At 37.2% G+C, this 20,038-nt stretch overlaps 2 protein-coding genes across 3 annotated transcripts; one reads left to right on the top strand and one right to left on the bottom strand.

Moving 5' to 3' along the window:
* Nucleotides 1–91: 91 nt before the first annotated feature.
* pex3 (peroxisomal biogenesis factor 3) lies at nt 92–14,189 on the bottom strand. Its single transcript, XM_088626319.1, has 12 exons — nt 14,052–14,189; nt 13,579–13,710; nt 10,093–10,174; nt 9,940–9,983; nt 9,306–9,427; nt 8,233–8,299; nt 7,936–7,990; nt 5,985–6,135; nt 5,258–5,328; nt 4,798–4,920; nt 2,990–3,086; nt 92–2,469 (listed from the first exon to the last, which is right to left on the bottom strand). The coding sequence occupies exons 1-12, from the start codon at nt 14,122–14,124 to the stop codon at nt 2,374–2,376; spliced, it is 1,113 nt and encodes a 370-aa protein (XP_088482445.1). The 5' UTR covers nt 14,125–14,189; the 3' UTR covers nt 92–2,373.
* On the top strand, nt 14,189–18,455 carry adat2 (adenosine deaminase tRNA specific 2). Of its 2 annotated transcripts, XM_088626320.1 has the most exons (7): nt 14,189–14,325; nt 14,812–14,927; nt 15,627–15,731; nt 16,157–16,307; nt 17,014–17,120; nt 17,423–17,495; nt 17,991–18,455. In XM_088626320.1, the coding sequence occupies exons 2-7, from the start codon at nt 14,820–14,822 to the stop codon at nt 18,020–18,022; spliced, it is 576 nt and encodes a 191-aa protein (XP_088482446.1). In that variant the 5' UTR covers nt 14,189–14,325; nt 14,812–14,819; the 3' UTR covers nt 18,023–18,455. The 2 variants fall into 2 exon arrangements, with proteins under 2 accessions (XP_088482446.1, XP_088482447.1); XM_088626321.1 differs by lacking the exon at nt 14,189–14,325 and having other exon boundaries at nt 14,341–14,927.
* The last annotated feature ends 1,583 nt before the right edge of the window (nt 18,456–20,038 follow it).

The following is a 20,038-nucleotide window of genomic DNA, read 5'->3' as shown; positions in this document are numbered from 1 at the left end:
GACCTCAGAGGGTTTTTTTCCCCTTTCAATCCTACAATTAAGTGTACTTTCTGGTTCACTTGGAACATTGAGCTGAATTCTGAAAAAAAAAAAAGTTTAAAATTAAGTATTTATTGAGAACTAGCACCAATTAAATACAAAATCAGTGAAAGGTCATACAGTTTCATTTCAGTGAAGGGTAAATGCTTTCTAATTCTTGCAAGCTGAGAATGAGGTCACTGACTATTGCCAGTCATTCTTCTACTAAGAAGTAAAATGTACTACAGATTACTTACAGCTAAAACTCAGTTTGAATTAAAAACACTGGGGCTATTTATAGGGCAACATGGACTACAGTCAGAACAAAACAACAGATCCAGTTATAGCTGAGTGAATTCCTGTTTTGTTTGTATCTTTTTCTATATGCCATATATGTATGACAGAATATCATGCTCTCATGTGGTCAACTAATGGGTACCAGGGCAAGCGAGGACAGCCAGTGTAACCTGACCTGCCTATCTTTAGGAAGGGTGAGGAAACCACAGCTCCTGTCAATTTATATTTACAGCCCTTAGGTTTCTATTTTATTGAAGTTCCGAGACATTGAAACTTGGGATAAAAAAAAACACGCATTAATGCGGCAGTGAGACTAATTTTCTGTTCATTTTATTTTTATCTCAGTAAAGTTTTATTCTAATGTGAATTTAAGTGACTAGAAAGGGCTGATTTAGGACAAACATTTTAAGTTGGTCCTATAGTAATCATATGTTTCTTACACCTTTTTGTACTGTTCCTGGTATGTTAGAAGACATGTTAACTTATAAGACCTATAAGTAGGTTGACAAGTTTTCACATAGTTGATAGTCAACATCATAGTTATGTAAATATCATCAATGGAAATGTATTTGCTCAATTATAATAGATCTGTCACTGAATTGTCCATTAAGTTAATCCAAAACAGGCTACAACTGGGTAAGGTCTCATTGCTCTTGATAATAAAATAAGACCAGTACATATGAAATAAACGTAAATAATACCAAGGTGAGTTAAGATGAACAGGTTGATTGGTCTTTTGTCATAAAAATGCCAACTTTTTCACATTACCTATCTTTGACAAGGAAACATATATTACACTATACATCTGAATACATCATCCATATAGGGTGCAATTTTACAGCAACCATATACAGTAGCTTCAAATAGCCACTGCACACCACATTTACAAATAATCACTGAAGCCACTTTAAAGAGAAACAACAGGACTAAAAAAAACATCCCAGCTCCAAAAAATAAAAACTGGTGTCTTCTCACATAGCTGTGAATACACAGTGGCCACAACAATTATCTGCACACCTGATGTCCAGAAACCAATGTTAAATGTATACTGTAAAATAGAATCAGAGAGCAATAACCATCACTTGTATGTTATTTCTGCCTGCCTCCTTTCCCAACAAAATGCATTGTTTCTAACAAAAGAAAAACCCAAATTGGCTGAATCTAGTAATTATGGTCATGGTAAAACAGAGGTCATGTTTAACACACAACGCCTTTAAACAGTTGTGGTATTACAGTAGATTTAGTACAGAAGCAGTGAGCAGATCCCCAATTTAAGAATCATGAAACTGGACCTCTGTTTCTTTGCTAGGACAGGGCAATCCAGGCTGCCCAGTTCCAAGTAGTGACACATGCATTTTAGGCCCTTTGAGGTTAAAAGAGAATCCAGGTACATAACAGGACTGGAGAACTCCTGTAGATTAATAGACCAGCAACATCTACTGTGTGCTTGCTGTGATTTTAGAAAGGGAGACAGGAACCTAAATCAGCCCTTCTGATTTACATTTAAAATCTGAAATTAAGATAAAAAGTAATTCCACATTTTCTCCATTTATACATCTGCAATAGAACACACTCTTTAAGATGCTGCTGTAAAATATTTTTTTTGACTGAACTCCATCAAGTCTCTTCCTACCAACGTAAGTAAAGTCATGGGAAAAGGTACTGGAGAGGACAAGAACTGGACAGAGGAGCTCCCTAGCTTTCTGAATCCAGTACCCTTGTCTTCATACAAGAAGAGCAGTCTTGGCATTCCTCTTCCTTCTCCTAGAATGCTAAAGGAATGATTACATTGCAGCATCTTTTCCCAGGAAAAACAGGACACAGCACCTTCAATGCTTTAAGCAGAGAAGGCTGATGAGTGCAGAGATCCTTCGTCTTGTTCCAAAGGCAGAGGATGATTTTTTCATTCCAGAAATGGAAATTACTTTTGTTTTATAAATAAATTTCATGCGGTGTTACAGGAGGTCCTGCAATGTGTGGATCTGTCAGGAATGTAACTGCCTTTGTTGCGTCAGGTGCACATCTAAACAGCTAAGCTCTCCAAGTCCTTGTGAGGGCTTATTTTTGAAGTTCATGTGTGGGTGTAGGTGGTGTGCTGAAAGCTTCGTAGACATTGGCAGCAAATTCCTTCACTTGCTCAATCATAAGGAGATCCTAAAAGCACAAATATAAAAGGGAAATTAGCAGTATCTCCACACAGTGCCAGTTACAAGTTTTTTGAGACAATGTCTTTTTATTAGTGTACCACCTTTTGTTTTCTGATTTTGGGATATGGGAAACACCGTAGTAGAACATGTTTTTCTGATAATGAAACACCTAATCCATTGCAATATGAATTCGGATCCATTAAAACCAGATCCATTTTGGTGCAATTGATTTAGATCTTTGTTAATATTTTTTAATTAACGCAACGTGCAAGTATGTAGTAAATTCCACATTAGAATGATGCATCAGTAGTTACCATTAGTCCTTAGACAATCTCCTTTGAACCAATTGCTTCAGTTTTCTTAAACCCCAGATTATTAATCAGAAATGTGATTTATTTTCATACCCTACATTTGAAAAACTGCAATTGTTAAGATAATGATGATTATAAAGTATATGTCAGTCAAGCAACTATTAACATTTATTATTTTTAACATGGTGTGAAATACGTAAACAGGACATTTGTTACCTGAACAAAGTGGCTTGGTACCTCACTGCACACAGAGTGTACCTGTCCATTTATAATGGGGATGATTTTTGCCAATGGAAGACTGACGTGAGAGAGACTGCAAAACAGAGGTATTTCATAAAACGTCAGATATTCAAACGATTTCAGAAATGTAAGTGGAAAGAAATGTGGTCAAACTACTACCCTATCTTGCACCAGATTTCATTAGAGGTTATTTTTTAATTTCCTTCAAAATGTATGGTTAAAAAGCACACTGGACTATTTCAGAATAAAACACTGAAAGAAGAGTGTGGCGAAACATCTGTACATTAAGAGAAAAGAGTACAACGTAATTCTTTACGTACTGCATATAGCTGTATAATGTCTGGATGAAACTATCTAGCCCCAGTATTATAACAAACTCCATGTGATCCCTCAAGAAATGGTTAGATGAAATCTTTGAATTACAGTATTAAGCTATTAAGAACCAAACAAGATATCCTTAAATGGGCTCCTTTCACTTGTAGCGCTTATGAAAGTTTTTGTTCACCAATCCAAATTCAATCTACCAGTCATTTCTTGACCATAATAATGAATATATCCCTTATTTTAAAAATGATGTTGGTTGATTAAGTCTATTTCTATCTAGAAGGTCAAGTAGAATGTAAGAAACGTTATAAACAAGAGGAGGCCATTTGAACCATTTAGCCCATTTGTTTTTTTAGCAGCTAATTTATTTCAAGATCTCAGCCATGTCTAGAAATAAACCAGGGTTTAAGCTTTAAAAACACATTTAATAACAACCTTCCATAACCCGCAGAGTGTACACAAACTCCTTGCATTCTCAGTTTTAAACATACTTCCCCATGGTTTCAATGAGTGTTTTCTGATTTGTATTTATTTTACTGCTGATTCTGAAGCGGTTCACTGAGTGAATGCACTAGAGTTAAAAGCTGCTGCAACTGAAAGAAAATTGCGAGACTGAGGAACTAGCGACTCCATGTTCACGGTAGCATGCACCTGACTTTGACACAAAGAAACTGACAGAATTGCACCTCTCCCTGCTTGTCAAAGGGTGTAAAGTACAGGAGCCTCCCTAGGCAATCGTTGCTAACATTGTCAAACAGGTTTGCTCTATTCCAGGATCAGGTAGCAGATGGTTAAGGCAAACCACAAAAAACATGAAGTGCTTGGTGGTCACTCTATGGTCAGAAATGACGCCTCAAGAACCCAGAGTCAACAGGGTAAATATGAAGATACAGTGGGAGTGTAAATGCTGGTACACATGACAGTGGCATAAATAGCATACTTTCCATTAAATATGACCCAAACTAAAGTCTGGGAACAAATCAGTATAAAACTAATGTACAGATGTACAAACATTAATCCATTCCTGGTGTGCAAATTTGGTAGAGACTTTTCCAAGTTACCATGTATTGATCATAGGTTGAATACATATGCAATTAACATGTTTTTGTTATGATTTGAGTGGTTTTTCTTTGCAGTGTTGCTGTCATTTAATTATTCATAGATACAATAATTCACATTGCAGCTAAAAACATGGTATTGGAAGAGGCTGAACACTTTTGCAAGGCACTACACGCGTAGAGGAAGAAGTGGCTTTCATGTGAGATTTTAACTTTTTCTCACAGCGATCGGGAAACACCAACAGAAACTTCACCAGCTGAAACTGACATGTCAGACATGGCTCAGAACAGTTCTCTTACTCATGGTGTATCATTGTTATATTGTTATATGTAGTACATCATTAAGAACAACTCTGCCCTGTGTGCCTCGAGGTGGATCTGCCTGTTATCTGTCAGCCTGACCTGTCTGCTGTGCTGCTCCGGGCCGGATCTCCCTGTGGTGGTCTGAAGAACTCCGCCATGTTGTCCAGAAGACGACTAAACCCTCGGCTCAGACAGGTGCCCAGAACAGTGCTGAAGTCTGGACTAGGGAGACACAGGAACAAGCAAAAAAAAAAAAAAGATAGGTCTTTTAACTGCTTTTTAATAGGAATTAATATGGCAGAGATCAGGCTCAACACACACATACATTAGGACCATACAATCTTTCCCTCCAATCTGTGTTAAGAGGTGACAAGGTTCAAATTTTCTGTTCTGCCTTTTTTTTAGAAACCTTTCTTTAGGCACAGATTAAAACCTTATATCCCTGATCTCGAGCAACAGAGACACAAACAGTCAGTACTCATCAAGAAAGGATGTTACAGTTCTACATCCTCTGCAGTCAAGGAAAGCTTTTGAAACTGACTGAATTTACTACACTTACTTTTCCAACATGTCTCTGGTTTCATTTAGCAGCTTTAGCGTTGCAACGTCCTTCTCCGTTAAACCACAGGCCTGCAAGTACAACCCAATGGATTAGATTTTCATAGTTATTGTGAAGCAACTTCAAAACCATCCTCAAGGTTAAGTTGTTATAATTGAACACTGATGCGCAGGCATGAAAACAAGGGCCACTAATTGTAAACTTAGTGCACAAATGGGTGCAAATGTAAGTTGCTTCAAATAAAAACATAATTAATTAGTAATAAAGCAATTCTTCCCCTCTGTTGTTTTGTTTTGCAAGACACTGGAATTGCAGAAGACTGCTAGGACAGAGCCTTATACGGCAGCAGCAGGAGTGACCAAGACCTGCTTAATGCTCACGTTCATTATACTCAAAGTCAAATCAGTGGACTTCTTCTTCATTTAGGAGGGATTTTGACTGAGAGTTTAGCTATTAACCCACAGATGGCGGCTTCTCATCACTGGCTCCTCAGCCAAGCACAGACACCAAATGTCTGTGGTAACACAGACACACAAACCACTGACACACAGGGAAACACAAACCAGAGAACGCAACTATAAACTATGGGGAAGTGAAAGAACCTCTTTATGCAACATCAGTTAGCTACTATTTACCAAACTGGGAAGATGGGCAAACAGGCCTCCTCTTGTTTTTTTTAATTTTTGTTATGATCTTATAACCTTTAATGAGCCAGAAAACACTTAACCTGTGAAGCCAATGTGTTCTCCTCATCCGGCATCATATACCAGGAGAGAGGCCGCTGGTGCCCAGTTATGTTGCCTCCTTCGACGAGGGCTCTGATCTGGTTAATGTGCTGCTCCAGCTCTTGAAGAGACAGGCTCTGTTTCAAAGAAACCCTAAAATAAAACACAAGACACAGAAAATGGCTATGAACAAAGCATGGCATAGAAATAAACTCATTATTTCTTTTACAGGATGAAATCAACTCCATTTCCACTTTTTACATGACTGGGGGAAAGTCCCAGCCGAGGAGCAACACTTGCACTTCCCAGCTTGATTAACTCCAGAGTAACTTTGGAACACAGAATACTCTGCTGCTGAGGGTGTTCCTAATAATAGACTTTGGTAAATTAACTTCACAGTAAATCATGAATACCAACATATTAAGGGATAAACATTCAACAATGACTGAGGTATTCCTAGAAAGGTCATTAGCTAGTCTCCATAGGAATGGACCACAGCACACAGGAACCAAAAGAAGAGAAAGGCAAGAAGATAAATGAGATAGAAGGAAGTGAGGACAGGAAGTGAAGTGAGATTTCCTACAGTATATTGTAGAATACTGAGGCTAAAAATGTCTCGCCTATTTTAGCGATGAACTGCTAGAACAGTGAAATTTGTTCCCATTCACTTACGGGCATCTGTGTTTTGGAGAAGGAGATTTAATCCTGGGTAGGATCCATTTTTATTAGGATGCATTTGTTTCCCTTTTTGGCCTCTTAAATTGTTTTATAATATATTTAGATTACAGGAATGTTCTGGTCTAAAATAAGTTAAACCCACTGTGCATATCTGTATGTAGTGTGTGTTGCATAGTTGTATTTATTATTTGGTTAACAAATATTTGTTTTGTCTACATTTTCGTCAGATTATTAATCTATTGTATAGCTGTGGTGAAGAATAAAGGAAAACAAGTGTCATGTAACATTGAGTTACTTTCTGCCCTGTATATTTGTTACCACTACTCTACGTTTCCAATAACATGAAGAGCAAACCTCTTTTCCAAACATAATAAAAATGAGTCAGAACAAGGGCAATTGACAAAGAAATTATCTGAGACAGAGTAAATGCAATATGTGAAGGGCTGATTATTATAGACACATAGATATTAAAGTGGTCTTGTGTAAATAGCATTATAATGACACTCTGGCAGAGAACCAGGAGACATCACATTGCTTATGTTAACAACATATTTGTGAGCATTTGACTGGAACAGATGCCTCAAACTATATTTACTTCCAGGAACTGAGTAGGATTATTCCCAATGGAGAAAACCTGCACTACTTCCTCACATTGTGTTAAATGTTTCTTCAAACAATGTTTGCTTCCAAAAAATAAGCTTCATCATAATCTGTAGGCCAAATACACTAGTCTCCAAATTCTACCTAATGAGGAAAATTACAGCTGTACTTTTTCGATGGCCAAGTAAAAACTGTAGATGGAAAGAGAAAGAAATAACTTGAAAAACAATTAATGACTAATATTTTTCTTTTTGCTGATATCCACTTTGCTCTCATGACTAAATATTAAGAGCAGTTGGGCTTGCTTATTCTTTATTATAATTGACATGATGCCTTATCAAAGCTGACTTATAATCTACATGTATAAACTGCAAAATGGTAACAGTACAAACCTACATAATGGATAGTGATATAAATAAGTAAATCATGTGATGCAATAATACCTCATGATATAATGACCAAAACAAGGTACAGCATCATTAAAATACAAGGCTCTAAAATATAAACTACTCCTTATAAAATGAGATTTAAAAGTTAACAGTAGTTTCACAGATGCAGATTTGGGACTACATAATATTAATGTAGATAAGAACATTAATGACTAAGGCTCATGTTAAAGTGAAACCAGTCTGTCTTCCCCTCTTGCCTGTTAACAAGGAATGCAGTCAGACTTACCCTCCTAGCACTTCCTGTACAGCTTGCTTCACCACAGTTATCAGTTCATGTAACCCTTCAGAGAAGATAAAGGAGAACAGAAATCAGAGTGTCAAAGTGTCACGGGGCACCGTTCCCAGGAAAGGCAAAGTGATGAGGAGAACCTGGTTTAATCATAAAATCATACACACACAACAGAATATATACGCTTATATACAGAATACTTCAAATGCACAGGACAAAATTAAGCGTATTTAAGAAAGCACGTAAGAAACCTTCTGGCAACCCACTTCTTTAAAAAAGGCACTGCTCACTTACCATCCCCTAAGAGGTGCTGAATGCTGGAAAGATACTGCTGCTGAACATCAGGGGGGGCCAAAGGGGTCTGGAATTGAGAGGTGTGATGATTTATACCTCTGTCACACAGGTCACAGGCTACAGCCAGGGCTGTAGGGTCACATTTTGTGTGTGAACAGCATTACCCAGAACCAGCACAGCACAAAGCAAGATGTTATCAAACCCCATTCCGGGTGTTACTTGTTTTCAGTAGTTTATTTTTGTCATGCATCATCCCTTTAAACATGCCTGTGGCCGAATCTGTTTTGCAGTTAAGAACATTTTAATAAAAATGGCTCATTCCAAAACAGGGCGAGCAGCTTTACAGTTGACACCTCAGCTTCTAAGTGTTTTGTCACATCGCTCCCTCAAGCACAAGATACTGATCACTACCAGAGTGTGTTAGATTTGTTTCCACCCTGAACGAGAAATGTCTTCTCAAAAGAATGAAAAATGTACATAATAATCGCAACTTCAGTTTTTACAATAATAATAATAATGTGTCCGAATAATTACATTAGATCTACAATGCAGTGGGAAAGAATAAACTATTTATTATTTTACATTCTGTAAACACTACTTAATAAAGTACTACAATGGTAGAATACCTGCAATACACTGATTGCATTGTTGCTTTTTTTAATTCTTGTTGCTTTTCCTAGATGTGTCAACAGATCTGACACTACAAAAATAGCGTTATAAGTGTGATGCATGCAGCTTGGCACCCCTGCTGGGATCTGATCAGACCTTTCATAGGCATCTGGCTTCAGGACCACTGAGTGTCACTTTGCCAGACAGTAAAGAATCATGCAGCCTCCCTCCACAGGTAGGTTAAATGCTATACAGGTCTAAAGGGGATAACATCGCATTATGTAACAGGTTCAGTGATAAACAAGCCCTCTCATCCAAGCATATTACACTGTATGTGGGGTTGAGAAACATCTGTAGCAACACAAATTTGTGAAAGGGTACCAAAGGACAAATCAATCCAGTGCTGTGTTCTCGACATGCCTTAGGTCCATACTGGAGGCTCTGCTTCACAAAAGAATACCTACCGTTCCATTCTTGCTGACAGAGTTATCTAGGTATATGTAACCCCCAATGATGTTGAGCTGAACTCGTAGAAGAATAACCAGCATGCAGGTGCTGTAAACGGCTACTATGCTTCTAGCGAAACCTGGCAGAGAGTGGGAAAAGGAAATTAACCCCAGGCTGTCAAACTCAATCGGGGAATAAGTGTCATTTCAGATTTTAAGGAATCGAAGGCAGACAGAAAAAAACCCTTCTCAGTACAGCCAACGACAAGCCCAGTCATTCAGCCTCAGTGCTTAGCCGAGGAGCTCATGGTGTGAAGCTACCATCTGTGGCATTTTAACCGAACAATTCTAATTCAGAACCCCCCTTTAAAAAGTCATTCAACATTCCTTAACTTAACTAATAACAACAAAAGCTACAATTTAAAGTAAAATCTTCTGTATGATGAAACAAAACAATTACTGTCCACACCCCAACCTGTTTTACCAAGATGGGCCAAACAGAGTCCTCTCATGTAATGTAGCATTAGCATTGTCCAGAAACAGAATATGTAACTCTTTGTACAATCATGTAGGAGCAGTAAAATTCAGTAACTGTACAATATTTACAACATAATAATAATACCCAGTATTAAATGGAAAGAATGGAACTTACTGATTATCTTCAGATCTTCCCAGATTTCTAACTTATTTGCTGGCCTAAAACAGAAAACAATAGCTTTTTATCATCTGCATGACAAGAACATTGTCAGCCCTGTTATGCGCTTTACTCATTTTTAAACAAAATGACACATCTTGAATTACTCACTTGTTCTTTAGCAAAGCTGTGAGGCTTTCTGAATGCAGGTGTTGTATAATGGCATCTCTTAGAGTTGGGAGCATTGATAACACTGACAACAAAAAAAGACAAAGCAATATGGTAACAACGTGGAAAGCAAATGTATTTTCCTGGGAAAAATCTTATGCCAAATTTCCCAGGTTCACAAACCTTGGCTAGAGTAATATTCCTCTTAAAAATATACATAGTAATAATTCTTATATAGTGCTTTCAATATAAAAAAATTACAAATCACATCAAGAACATAAGAACATAATGATCCAAGAATCTCATCCAGTTGTTTCTTGAAAAAAAAAAAAACAGTATCGACTTCAACCACATGGCTGGATACCATGTTGCCATACTCCAACATCCCTGGATGTAAAGAACTGCTTGTTGTTATTAGTTTTAAATGCACTTTCATGCAGTTTCCACCTATGTCTTCCAGTCCATGTTTCACTGCTCTTTCAGAAAACAAAATCCACTGAGTTGACTTTTGTCAGTGCCTTTGAGGATTTTGAATAATTGTTGATACTCCCCTAGTCTTTTCTGTGCTAGTGTGGTGTATTTCCTTAAGTCTTGGAATGTACCTAGTTGCTCTTCTCTGGACGGATTCCAGAGCAGCTATATCTTTTCTACAGCATGGTGACAAAAAAATGTACACAATATTCTAAATGTAGGCTTACTAGTGTGTACAGAATATGGGGTACTAGCCCTACTGGTGTGTTAACACAGTTTAGACATTAAGTTTAGGATGGAGGGACTGTGGAAGCCTAGACTACAATTTAGCCAGAACATCAGGGCGAGCAACTCTAAGTCTTATGAACATCTTTAATGTTTCAAGGATGGCACATACTGTACAACAGCACAGTGTCCCCTGTCCCCTTACCAGAGCGCTGCAAATTCTGGTCAACAGGGAGGGGAGAGTGCCATCTAGTGGCCCACCCACAGCACTTAGAGCAGTAACCTGTTGTACAACCTACTGTGGTCACCTTTAGAGCTGAGGTTCCCAGCTCTGCCTGAGGAACACTCTCTTTTCTTGTTTCTGCTCCATTCCAGTCCTTAATGATAGTGTCCCTGCTTGAGGAATTCTGGACCAGCGACACAGATAATAATGGATCAAAATCCGTGACAGTACAGGTCAGAAGATGAGCACCATTCCCGGTAAAGCACTACTCTGGAGGCACTGATTTATTTATAAATTTGCTTTCAAATCTTTTTAAAGGCCACATAGGATTGGGAATTGATACCAGTGCAGCACCAGTTCCGGGGTTTCACAACTGCCTGCTTTCCGGTGCGTTACCTGAGAGGAGACAACTAAAGAAGGAAATGAAGCTAACCGTGAGAGTGGCTGCTGATCAGAAACTGACTGCATGTTAAGAGCTGTTTAGACAGAAATAAGGCTCAGCAAGGTGAGGAGAGGCAGCTTAACATTCTGTCTGCTGAAGATGTGGGAACAGTGCCCTTGAAGTGAAGTATTTCTGAAACTCAGGACTGAGTGCAGAAACAAATGAACCACTAGTATAAATTAGCAAGTATATCAATTAAAGACATCAATCAGCACTGGAGATGTCGAGCTCAGATGGAATGAAAGCCCTGACTTTGAAGTCTTTCAGCCTGATTCTGAGTAAGCCTGGCCGTGCTTAGCTTCTGAGATCAGGCTAGAAGTTTGTAACTCTGCTGTTATGCGCATCAGTTAGTCTTCGTAATTTGAATGCACAGCAATTGAGAACATGTGTGCTTTGATCAGGTTTGTACGTTAATTGGTTCAGCTGAGGCACTGTGGTTGTTGAGAACTACAAGGACACATTGTAGATAAGGATGCATTGGGATATTCATTTTTTTCATTTATGTTTACTACACTACCTAACCAAACAAATCACCTGCTTAAGTGGTCAAAACAAATTTGTCCTACATGTATGTTCACCACAGCTCAATACACTGTAAGCAAGTACAAGCAGTACAAGCATGGGTAGTTCCCATGGAGTTGAGAATTGCTAACATAGGGCCCGTTGTTTAAAAACAGAACCAAGTAATTACAGACCAATAAGTCTGACCTTTATTGCATATGAAGTTAGTTAAAAAAAATCTTACTAAATTAGACAACCACTTACATGGGAAAATAATTACAGATAGTCTAGAAAATGTGTTTTTTCTTGACTAACTCGTTAGAGATAGTTGAATAATGAACAACAGTAATCTACACACACAGAGAATATCATCGAATATTTATGCTGTCAGGCTTTTTATCCATAAGTCATCCATTAATGTTTAATTTTCAAATTATAGGTAGTAGGCATTCTGTGAAATGTGTGTATTTGCATTGAGAACTGGTTAATAGAAAACAGAGAGGGAGTAAATGATAGGGAGTAAAGGCTAAAATTGGGGTGATGCAATATAACAGTACAGGGTCTGTACTAGGAATACAACTCTTCCAAAGTTATATCATCTATCTAGTTTCTGTATAGTTAGTAAACTGATCAGGTTTGCAGATGCAACCAAAGTAGTACGGTTTGCAAACACTAGATAAGCAAATATAATTAAAATAAGATTCAGATAAAAAACAAAACTGGGCAAATATCTGGCAGGTGATATATAATGTAGACAAGTGCAGAATACTACCTGCGCATAGCAAAAATCTCAACTCGAAATACAAAAAGAGAAATGCTGAGTTAGAAGAGATTACTTCTGGCAGAAGACTGAAGTGTTTATGTAGACATCATTTACATAATATAGGCAAGCGATAAAAAAGCATCAAAATATAAGAATAAATAATTTAAAGTAGGATTTTAATCAAAGCATGTTATGTTAAAACTACACAATGAACAAGTAAGGCTTAATTTAGAATATTATGTACAGTTTTGGTCAAGACATTACAAAAGAGATACTGCTGCTCTTGAATCCGTCCAGAGAAGAGCAACCAGATCCATTCTGGGGCTTAAGGGAGTGTCCTACACTGACAGACTAAAAGAGCTGAACTTTTTCAGTCTTGAGCAGAAAAGACTACAAGGGGACTTGATCCTAGTATTCAGTCGCCAAATCACTGACAAAGCAACCCCAGTGGATTTCTTCAGAATCAACGATGAAACAACAAACAGAGGGCACAAGTGGAAACTATGAAGAAGTATAAAACAAAAAACAGGAGGCACTTTTCCCCCAAAAGGTTGGTGGAAACAAGCTAGCCAACCACACTGTTGAAGCTGATACCACCCATTTCTTGAAAGAAATGGGTGGATATTATCCTCAGTTCAATCTCTCACCATACTGGCTGGAAGGGGCAAATGGCTTCTTTTCACTGATAACCTTTCTTGTGTTATTTCTGTATACTATTGATACATATTAGATATTATTATATATTCAAATTTGAAGAAAAAAACGTTGAAGGATAACTGTGTGTAGCAGAGACACGGGATATTAGAATTAAGCTTAATCTTTGGTTATGTTTCTGGTGATGTGATGCAGGCATGTTGACGTTACCTGTCATGTTACACGTTCTTTGGTTACTTTCGAAGTGATACTGACGTCGGGCTTGCGCAATGTACTCTGCTGCTTCTCTCTCCTGAATTTCTCTGATTTTCCTCTGCGCATATTTACCCAGTAGGTAAACCCCTTAGAAAAAGAGAAAGAAAATAAATTAAATTGTACTGTATGTTATTGTTATCACTTAACTGACTTTATCACTGTTACTGTAACCTACATAATACAGATTTAACAGTACGCTAATGTAAGACTTGCTTTTTCAATTTGCTTTGCAATTCACAACAGGCTTTGTCGACACCTGAAGAGCAAACTACTGTTGTCACCTCAGCAGGCATGACTTCTCGACACCTTCAGATACGGGGTGCTACATTATGAGTACCTTTACCCTCGATATTACTGACGCTGCTAGTGGCGTAATGTGAATGACTAAAACGCAAATTTAAGACAACACGATACATGAAAATATTTACCTCCGACTAAAGCCCCTGCAAATATAAATTTTCTTTTATGACGTTTAAGGAAACTCCACGTGGACATAAACATTTCCTCCGATTTGAGGCAGATGCCAGACTACAGTTTTTTTCCGCGTTGACAGATTTATTTTCACAATCGTACATGAGAACTAGATAAGCTAAACACCGCTTACAATGCTCTGTACATCGGTGATCATCTAGCAATGCCTGCCCCGCTAACAGTATCTACCCCCTGTGAAACTGCGACGAAACACAGGGTTCCGGCTTTACAGTAAGTAATGTGTAATGTGAAATACTGTTTCTCTCTTGGTTTTCATTGTTCACCAATATACAGTTGAATGGTTCATTTACCACACTTCAAACACTTCGAGTTTATTAAAGTTTGACGTGTTAAATACATCTAAATGTATTATATATAAAGAAAAGTGTGTTAAAATTACGTGATTTCGTTTTAGTCGGTCGAAATACTAACTGAATAAAACCTTTAAATATTTTCACCGTTTTTTTAATATTGTTGCTAGGTAAAGCTGTTATTAATAACAAACGTTAAACAATAACTGAGAGTCACTTTTATCAAATCTTCTTGATAAAAACTGGATGCGTTTATCTCCTCACATTATACAGTATTAGTCTTTGGAGCCATTGACATGCCTTGTGTTTGATGTGTACTTCCAACTCACAGTTTTAACCCATTTAAGATGATTTCTACTCGATATTTTGTTAACCTTTTCAGAGTTTTTGTGTGTCAAACCTTTAGGGTAATCCATGATGGGGACGGAATATGAAGAAAGTTTTCCGTGCGAGAAAAGTACTAACCACTTTCAGCCCTCTTCGGAAGAAATACAGGGCTGGATGCAGAGAGCTTTCGATATGGTAAGAACGGTATTTATAGTACAGTATGCTCACAATGCGTGTTTATCTGTTGTCTAAATAACTACTCAAACATCAATGGGCATAGTGTGAAAATATTTAATGTAATATGATACAGCATGTTTGCTTTCTACAGTATAGTTTGTGCAATTTGATTTTTTCCTGGAACAAATTGTCTGTAAGGGATGGATTATTCCCTATCACTGTAGCCAAGAATGAAACAATAGAAGTCTGTATTTTTGTCTGAATTGGGGCAAGATGAACTGGTAGCAAGGAAAAAACAAACAAACTTTATAGCTCTTTCAATTTATAGCTCAAGATTTAAATTAATTGGAAACAATATCCAGGGTGGCTCTGTGGTTAGCATTGCTGCTGTGCAGTTCTACTGTGGGACCCTGGGCTCCATGCTAGACTTGGAGTTCTCCCCTTGTTACTGTGCGTTTTCTTTCTGGTGCTCCAGTTTCCTCTCACAGACGAAGACCTACCCGTAGATTAATTGACTTCTGGGACAATTGGCCCTCGATATGAGTGTGTATGTGTCTGTGTGCCTGGTGTCCTTGTCCTGGAGGTATTCTTCCTTGTACCCACTGCCTACCAGGATAGGCTCTGGCTCCCTCACAACCCTGAATTGGACAAAGCATTTAGAAAATGGATTGATGGGTGGAAACAAGACCCTGACCCTTTGTTTTTGCAATTTTCCAGTCTAAAGAAGCCTTAGAGAATGGAGAGGTGCCTGTGGGATGTCTCATGGTGTACAACAATGAGATTTTGGGAAAAGGGAGAAATGAAGTCAACGAAACAAAAAACGTAAGTTCCACTTCCCATCCTCTAGGCTCATCCAGGCATTGATGCACATAATTTAAAAGTACTAGAGTGGAGAAGACAACTTGTCTGCTGTAGGATTATTTGTACTTGTAGCTCTTCACTGAGGATCAGTTTTTTTGTACTGCTGTTTTATGTCGTAAGAAAAATCATAGTTCTATTTCAGTGATATGCCTGTATATTCAGAAAATGGCAAATGGAAGTCATATGAGATTGGCGTAGGAACTCTGTGAGGCTCAAAGCTGAAATCTCCTGTGTTACTGGACTGGGATTTACATACATTTTGCCAGTGCATCCAGTTAACATACACCTGTTAACATGAGAAAAGAAAGTTACTTAACTATTTGAAACTTAGAAATAAGATAGGGCTCTAGTAGTCCATTCACCTGTTTTTCCTTTGTGTGTTGCAGGCAACACGGCATGCAGAGATGGTAGCGTTGGACCAGGTACTGGAGTGGTGTCGTGACAATGGCAGGGATTCCAGAGAGGTGTTGGACCAGACTGTCCTGTATGTCACTGTGGAGCCGTGCATTATGTGTGCGGGAGCACTTCGTTTATTGAGTATCCTGCCCGCTGCCTTCGAGTAACTCTTAAATCTAGTCCAATCCAGACTGTTGTGATACACATCCCGCAAAATGCACAAATATACCACAATGATCCGGCTTAAAGTGAAACTGCTGATCCTTTATTCAAACAAAGGGATAGCTTCCTTTACTATTTAAGGATCCCTGCAAAAGTTATTCTCTGAGGACTATTATTTGTTATATCATTATTAAAGGAAGAAGAAAATCAAGTGTACTGAATGAAACTGTTTAGCGTTATGCTACATTATTAAGCTTATATGATATATAAAAACATTTGTGACTGCCTATAGACAGGTTATATTTTGCAAACATGCAGGAATTATCACATGAATTAAAGAAACTAATCTATAATATTACTGGTGGGAGACCAATTTACTTTTTTTGCAAGATTAGATGTACTGCATTAAAAAAGGGTAGGAATTGCAGACCTTCAGTATTCCTTAATTTCACAAGTGGCACAACACCTAGTAAATTATACAGCAAATTGGAGATTTAAGAAGACTTTTTTTAGAGGGATTTGATAAGATTTAACTATAGTATACTAGTGTGTATACTAGTTGTGATAATACAGAAGAAAAAATAAAAGAGAAAATACATCATTTCTTAATTAAATGGCTTTGTTAATATAGAGAATACAGACATTTTTGTTACAGAAAAGTTTTATTGCCTTAACATTTTAACATAAATCCCACTAGTGGTTTATGGTTGCAAAAATGAGAGGTTTGGTGGCTGTGGGTCAGTGCTCAATATCCCTGAAGATGAATTACCACACACTGGAACACCATATAAGGTACAGTACTCCATTTCCATTTTAATCTGGACTAAAAGTCCGATGGTCAATGATCTGGTATAAGAAATCTTTTTTGTCTGTGAATAATTTAATTTCAGTTATGATATGCTAAAACAAAAGGCAGTGGTTTCTGTGTTACATAAAAGTAGGAAAACCAGAAAAAGTATGAGTACAATGTGTCCATTTATAAGTAATATACTATATAGATACAATTTATATGGTTGTATAAATATTCTTGCTTATTTGTATATTTGATTCAAAGTTATAGCCTTGCCTTAATTAAAAGAACTGTTTATTCTCAGTGTATTTCAGGATACAGAGCAGAGGAAGCTGTGGAAATGTTAAAAACATTTTACAAACAAGAAAACCCAAACGGTAAGAGGCCAGAACTGCAGAATCATTGTGCCAGTGTGTACAGGGGACTAAAGTTGTGTAATTCCCTCAAATCCTGGTCCTACAGTCCTTTAGATGTTATAAATTCTGACATCGTTCTCCCTCAGCGACTAAAGTTTCCCAGTCATCTTGAGAATCAATAATTAAATTAAATTAATTGAAACCAGAAAACATGTACCTATGCTGGACCAGAAATGGAAACGCCCAGCGTCATCATTTATCAGTTTAAAAGCAAATTCTCTTCAAGCAACTGTGAAATCTGTGATTTCTAAGATAGTTTATGTTCTTCTGTACCTCTTGTACTGTCCTCTTGTACTGTGCTCATCCAACATAGCCGATAACAGAGAATTGATTTTTCTTACTTCACTCGCTGACTTATCAGCTGTCTATAATGTTAATATTAAAAGGCATACATTACATCAGTGATTTGTAGAAACAGAGCTTCAGATACCCTTGTTTTTATTCATCTGTCTGCAGCTCCTAAATCTAAAGTCAGAAAGAAGGACTAAGTGAAGAATGAAGAATTACAGATGTACATCAGTGGGTCCATGTGCAGTTTCTCCAGCTGAGGGCTCCAGTCATTCAGCAGTGGGACTTTTGTGAGATAAAACAGAGCTTGAGCAAAAAAGATAATGTTTTTGTTAGTGCTGACATTTTTTAAACTGTATTGTGTACAACAATTTTTTTTAACCATTAACAACATTGATACTGTTAACATTCATTGAATATTTCTTGGAATTTGCATCCTCTCTTCCCATTAATAATTGCTCCACAGAATCACAATTGAATAGAGTGTTTAGTTCACCCACAACTTGTGATTATGGAGAATCAAGAAGGGTCAGATGACTGATAGTTCTTAGGTAAGGAGTATGAATATACAATGTCTTTGAAATCTCAGATGTATATTGGCTTCATTTGGATCATTTTAATCATCAATCCATTTTCTAAAATTTCTGAAAAATTTCAATTAAATTTCAATTTCAAAGATACTGTATCTTGCTTGTATAAAAGCCTGGAGTGCATGGAGGAACATAGTAGTGTTTCTCACTAAGCCACTTTCTTTGCTTAAACCAGCCATGGTTAAGCTGCGAGTCTGTTTTTTTGTTTATGTGATATATTCTTTTTTCAGTCTCAGAGCAAGTGTGGTCAGAGTTTAGTTTGGTTCTAATCTCTGCATTATCCCTTCTTTTTGAAGTCTCTTGCATAAGGTGCTAGTTTATAACCAGTCCTTCCATTTCCTTCATCACCTAATGTTACCCAAAGTGGGAAACTCAACCAATTTAGAGATCTTTGAGCTAATCATTAGCACGTGTGCTTTGTAGGTAGACAGTGATTAACAGTGCATCTTTATTGCTCAGGACCAAAGGTTACTATAATACTATGTACTATGTACTATGTACTGCACTGAACTTGTGTCATAGCATGTCTGCAGAAAATGTATCTTACGTATCATTTTTGTATGTGAATATGAATTCTTCCTTTTGATGAAGAACAAAATGATGAATTCATGAATTCCATAATATTTAGTATTTACAGGATGTTAATTTGCAATAAAAACATTTGAAGCATTAATCATTAGTTTATTTTGTGTACAACCTCTTCAGTGGCAATCATTTTAGGAAAAAAAGACTAATCAAATGCCAGAATAAAATGATGAGAAGAAAATCAGCTTGCAAAATCTGTATACTTTACTTTTTTTAAAGCCATAAACAAATTGTTTCTCTGAATACTATAGGATCTTCACCTATTTCACATGAATGTTGATTTTAACAATAATAACAAATTATGTTTCTAAAACATCCCCTACAGTCATGGTTTATTTTTTCTGACTCAGTATTATGGTAGCATAATTATGGTGTTTATTTACAGTATAACTATATGTAACAATATATATGTACTGTAAATAGTTACATTTTTATTTATAACTATAAAAACTAAATACAAAAAACAAGGTGCAAATTATTAGCAAAGCTACTTTCAGTCATCCCCTCAGTGATGGACCAACCTTAATGCAAACTAATTTAAATGAATCTGCCTGTGGAAGTAATCTTACAGTGTACACAATAAAAGAATGCTCTTTAAAATGAATGCTAACCTTTCTCTTAACTGGATTTCCAGAGAGATTGACAGGTGTTAAAAGGAAATCTCTTCAGATATTAAAAATGCATATCTGCCTTTTCACAGATTTACTGATGATGTCCTTAGTGCTCCAAAATACCTGTAAGGCACCTGTAAAAAATAGTCCCAGACTGTTGTATCTTTGACCTGTTGAAAGGTGGAGCTCACTCCCCGAACTCTTGTTTCTTTGGTTCAAGAGGTAGATCAAGCAAGAGTATTAATAATGTCTGAACCTTTAATTTGCTGAGCTATTCTTCTATAGTGTGCATTCAGTTCTCAGCATGCTATATTCTTACCATATGTGGGCATCTTAAACACAAGTCTCCACCTGCTGTATGTGAATCTCCCACTCAAAGAAAAGAAGTTCGGTATATGTTGACCAATTTTGTTTTGCAGGGCTCAGCTAA

Source organism: Lepisosteus platostomus, chromosome 3, assembly GCF_059453375.1.
Source record: "Lepisosteus platostomus isolate fLepPlt1 chromosome 3, fLepPlt1.hap1, whole genome shotgun sequence".
Lineage (NCBI taxonomy): Eukaryota > Metazoa > Chordata > Actinopteri > Semionotiformes > Lepisosteidae > Lepisosteus > Lepisosteus platostomus.
This window is presented reverse-complemented; position numbering and strand designations above follow the sequence as displayed.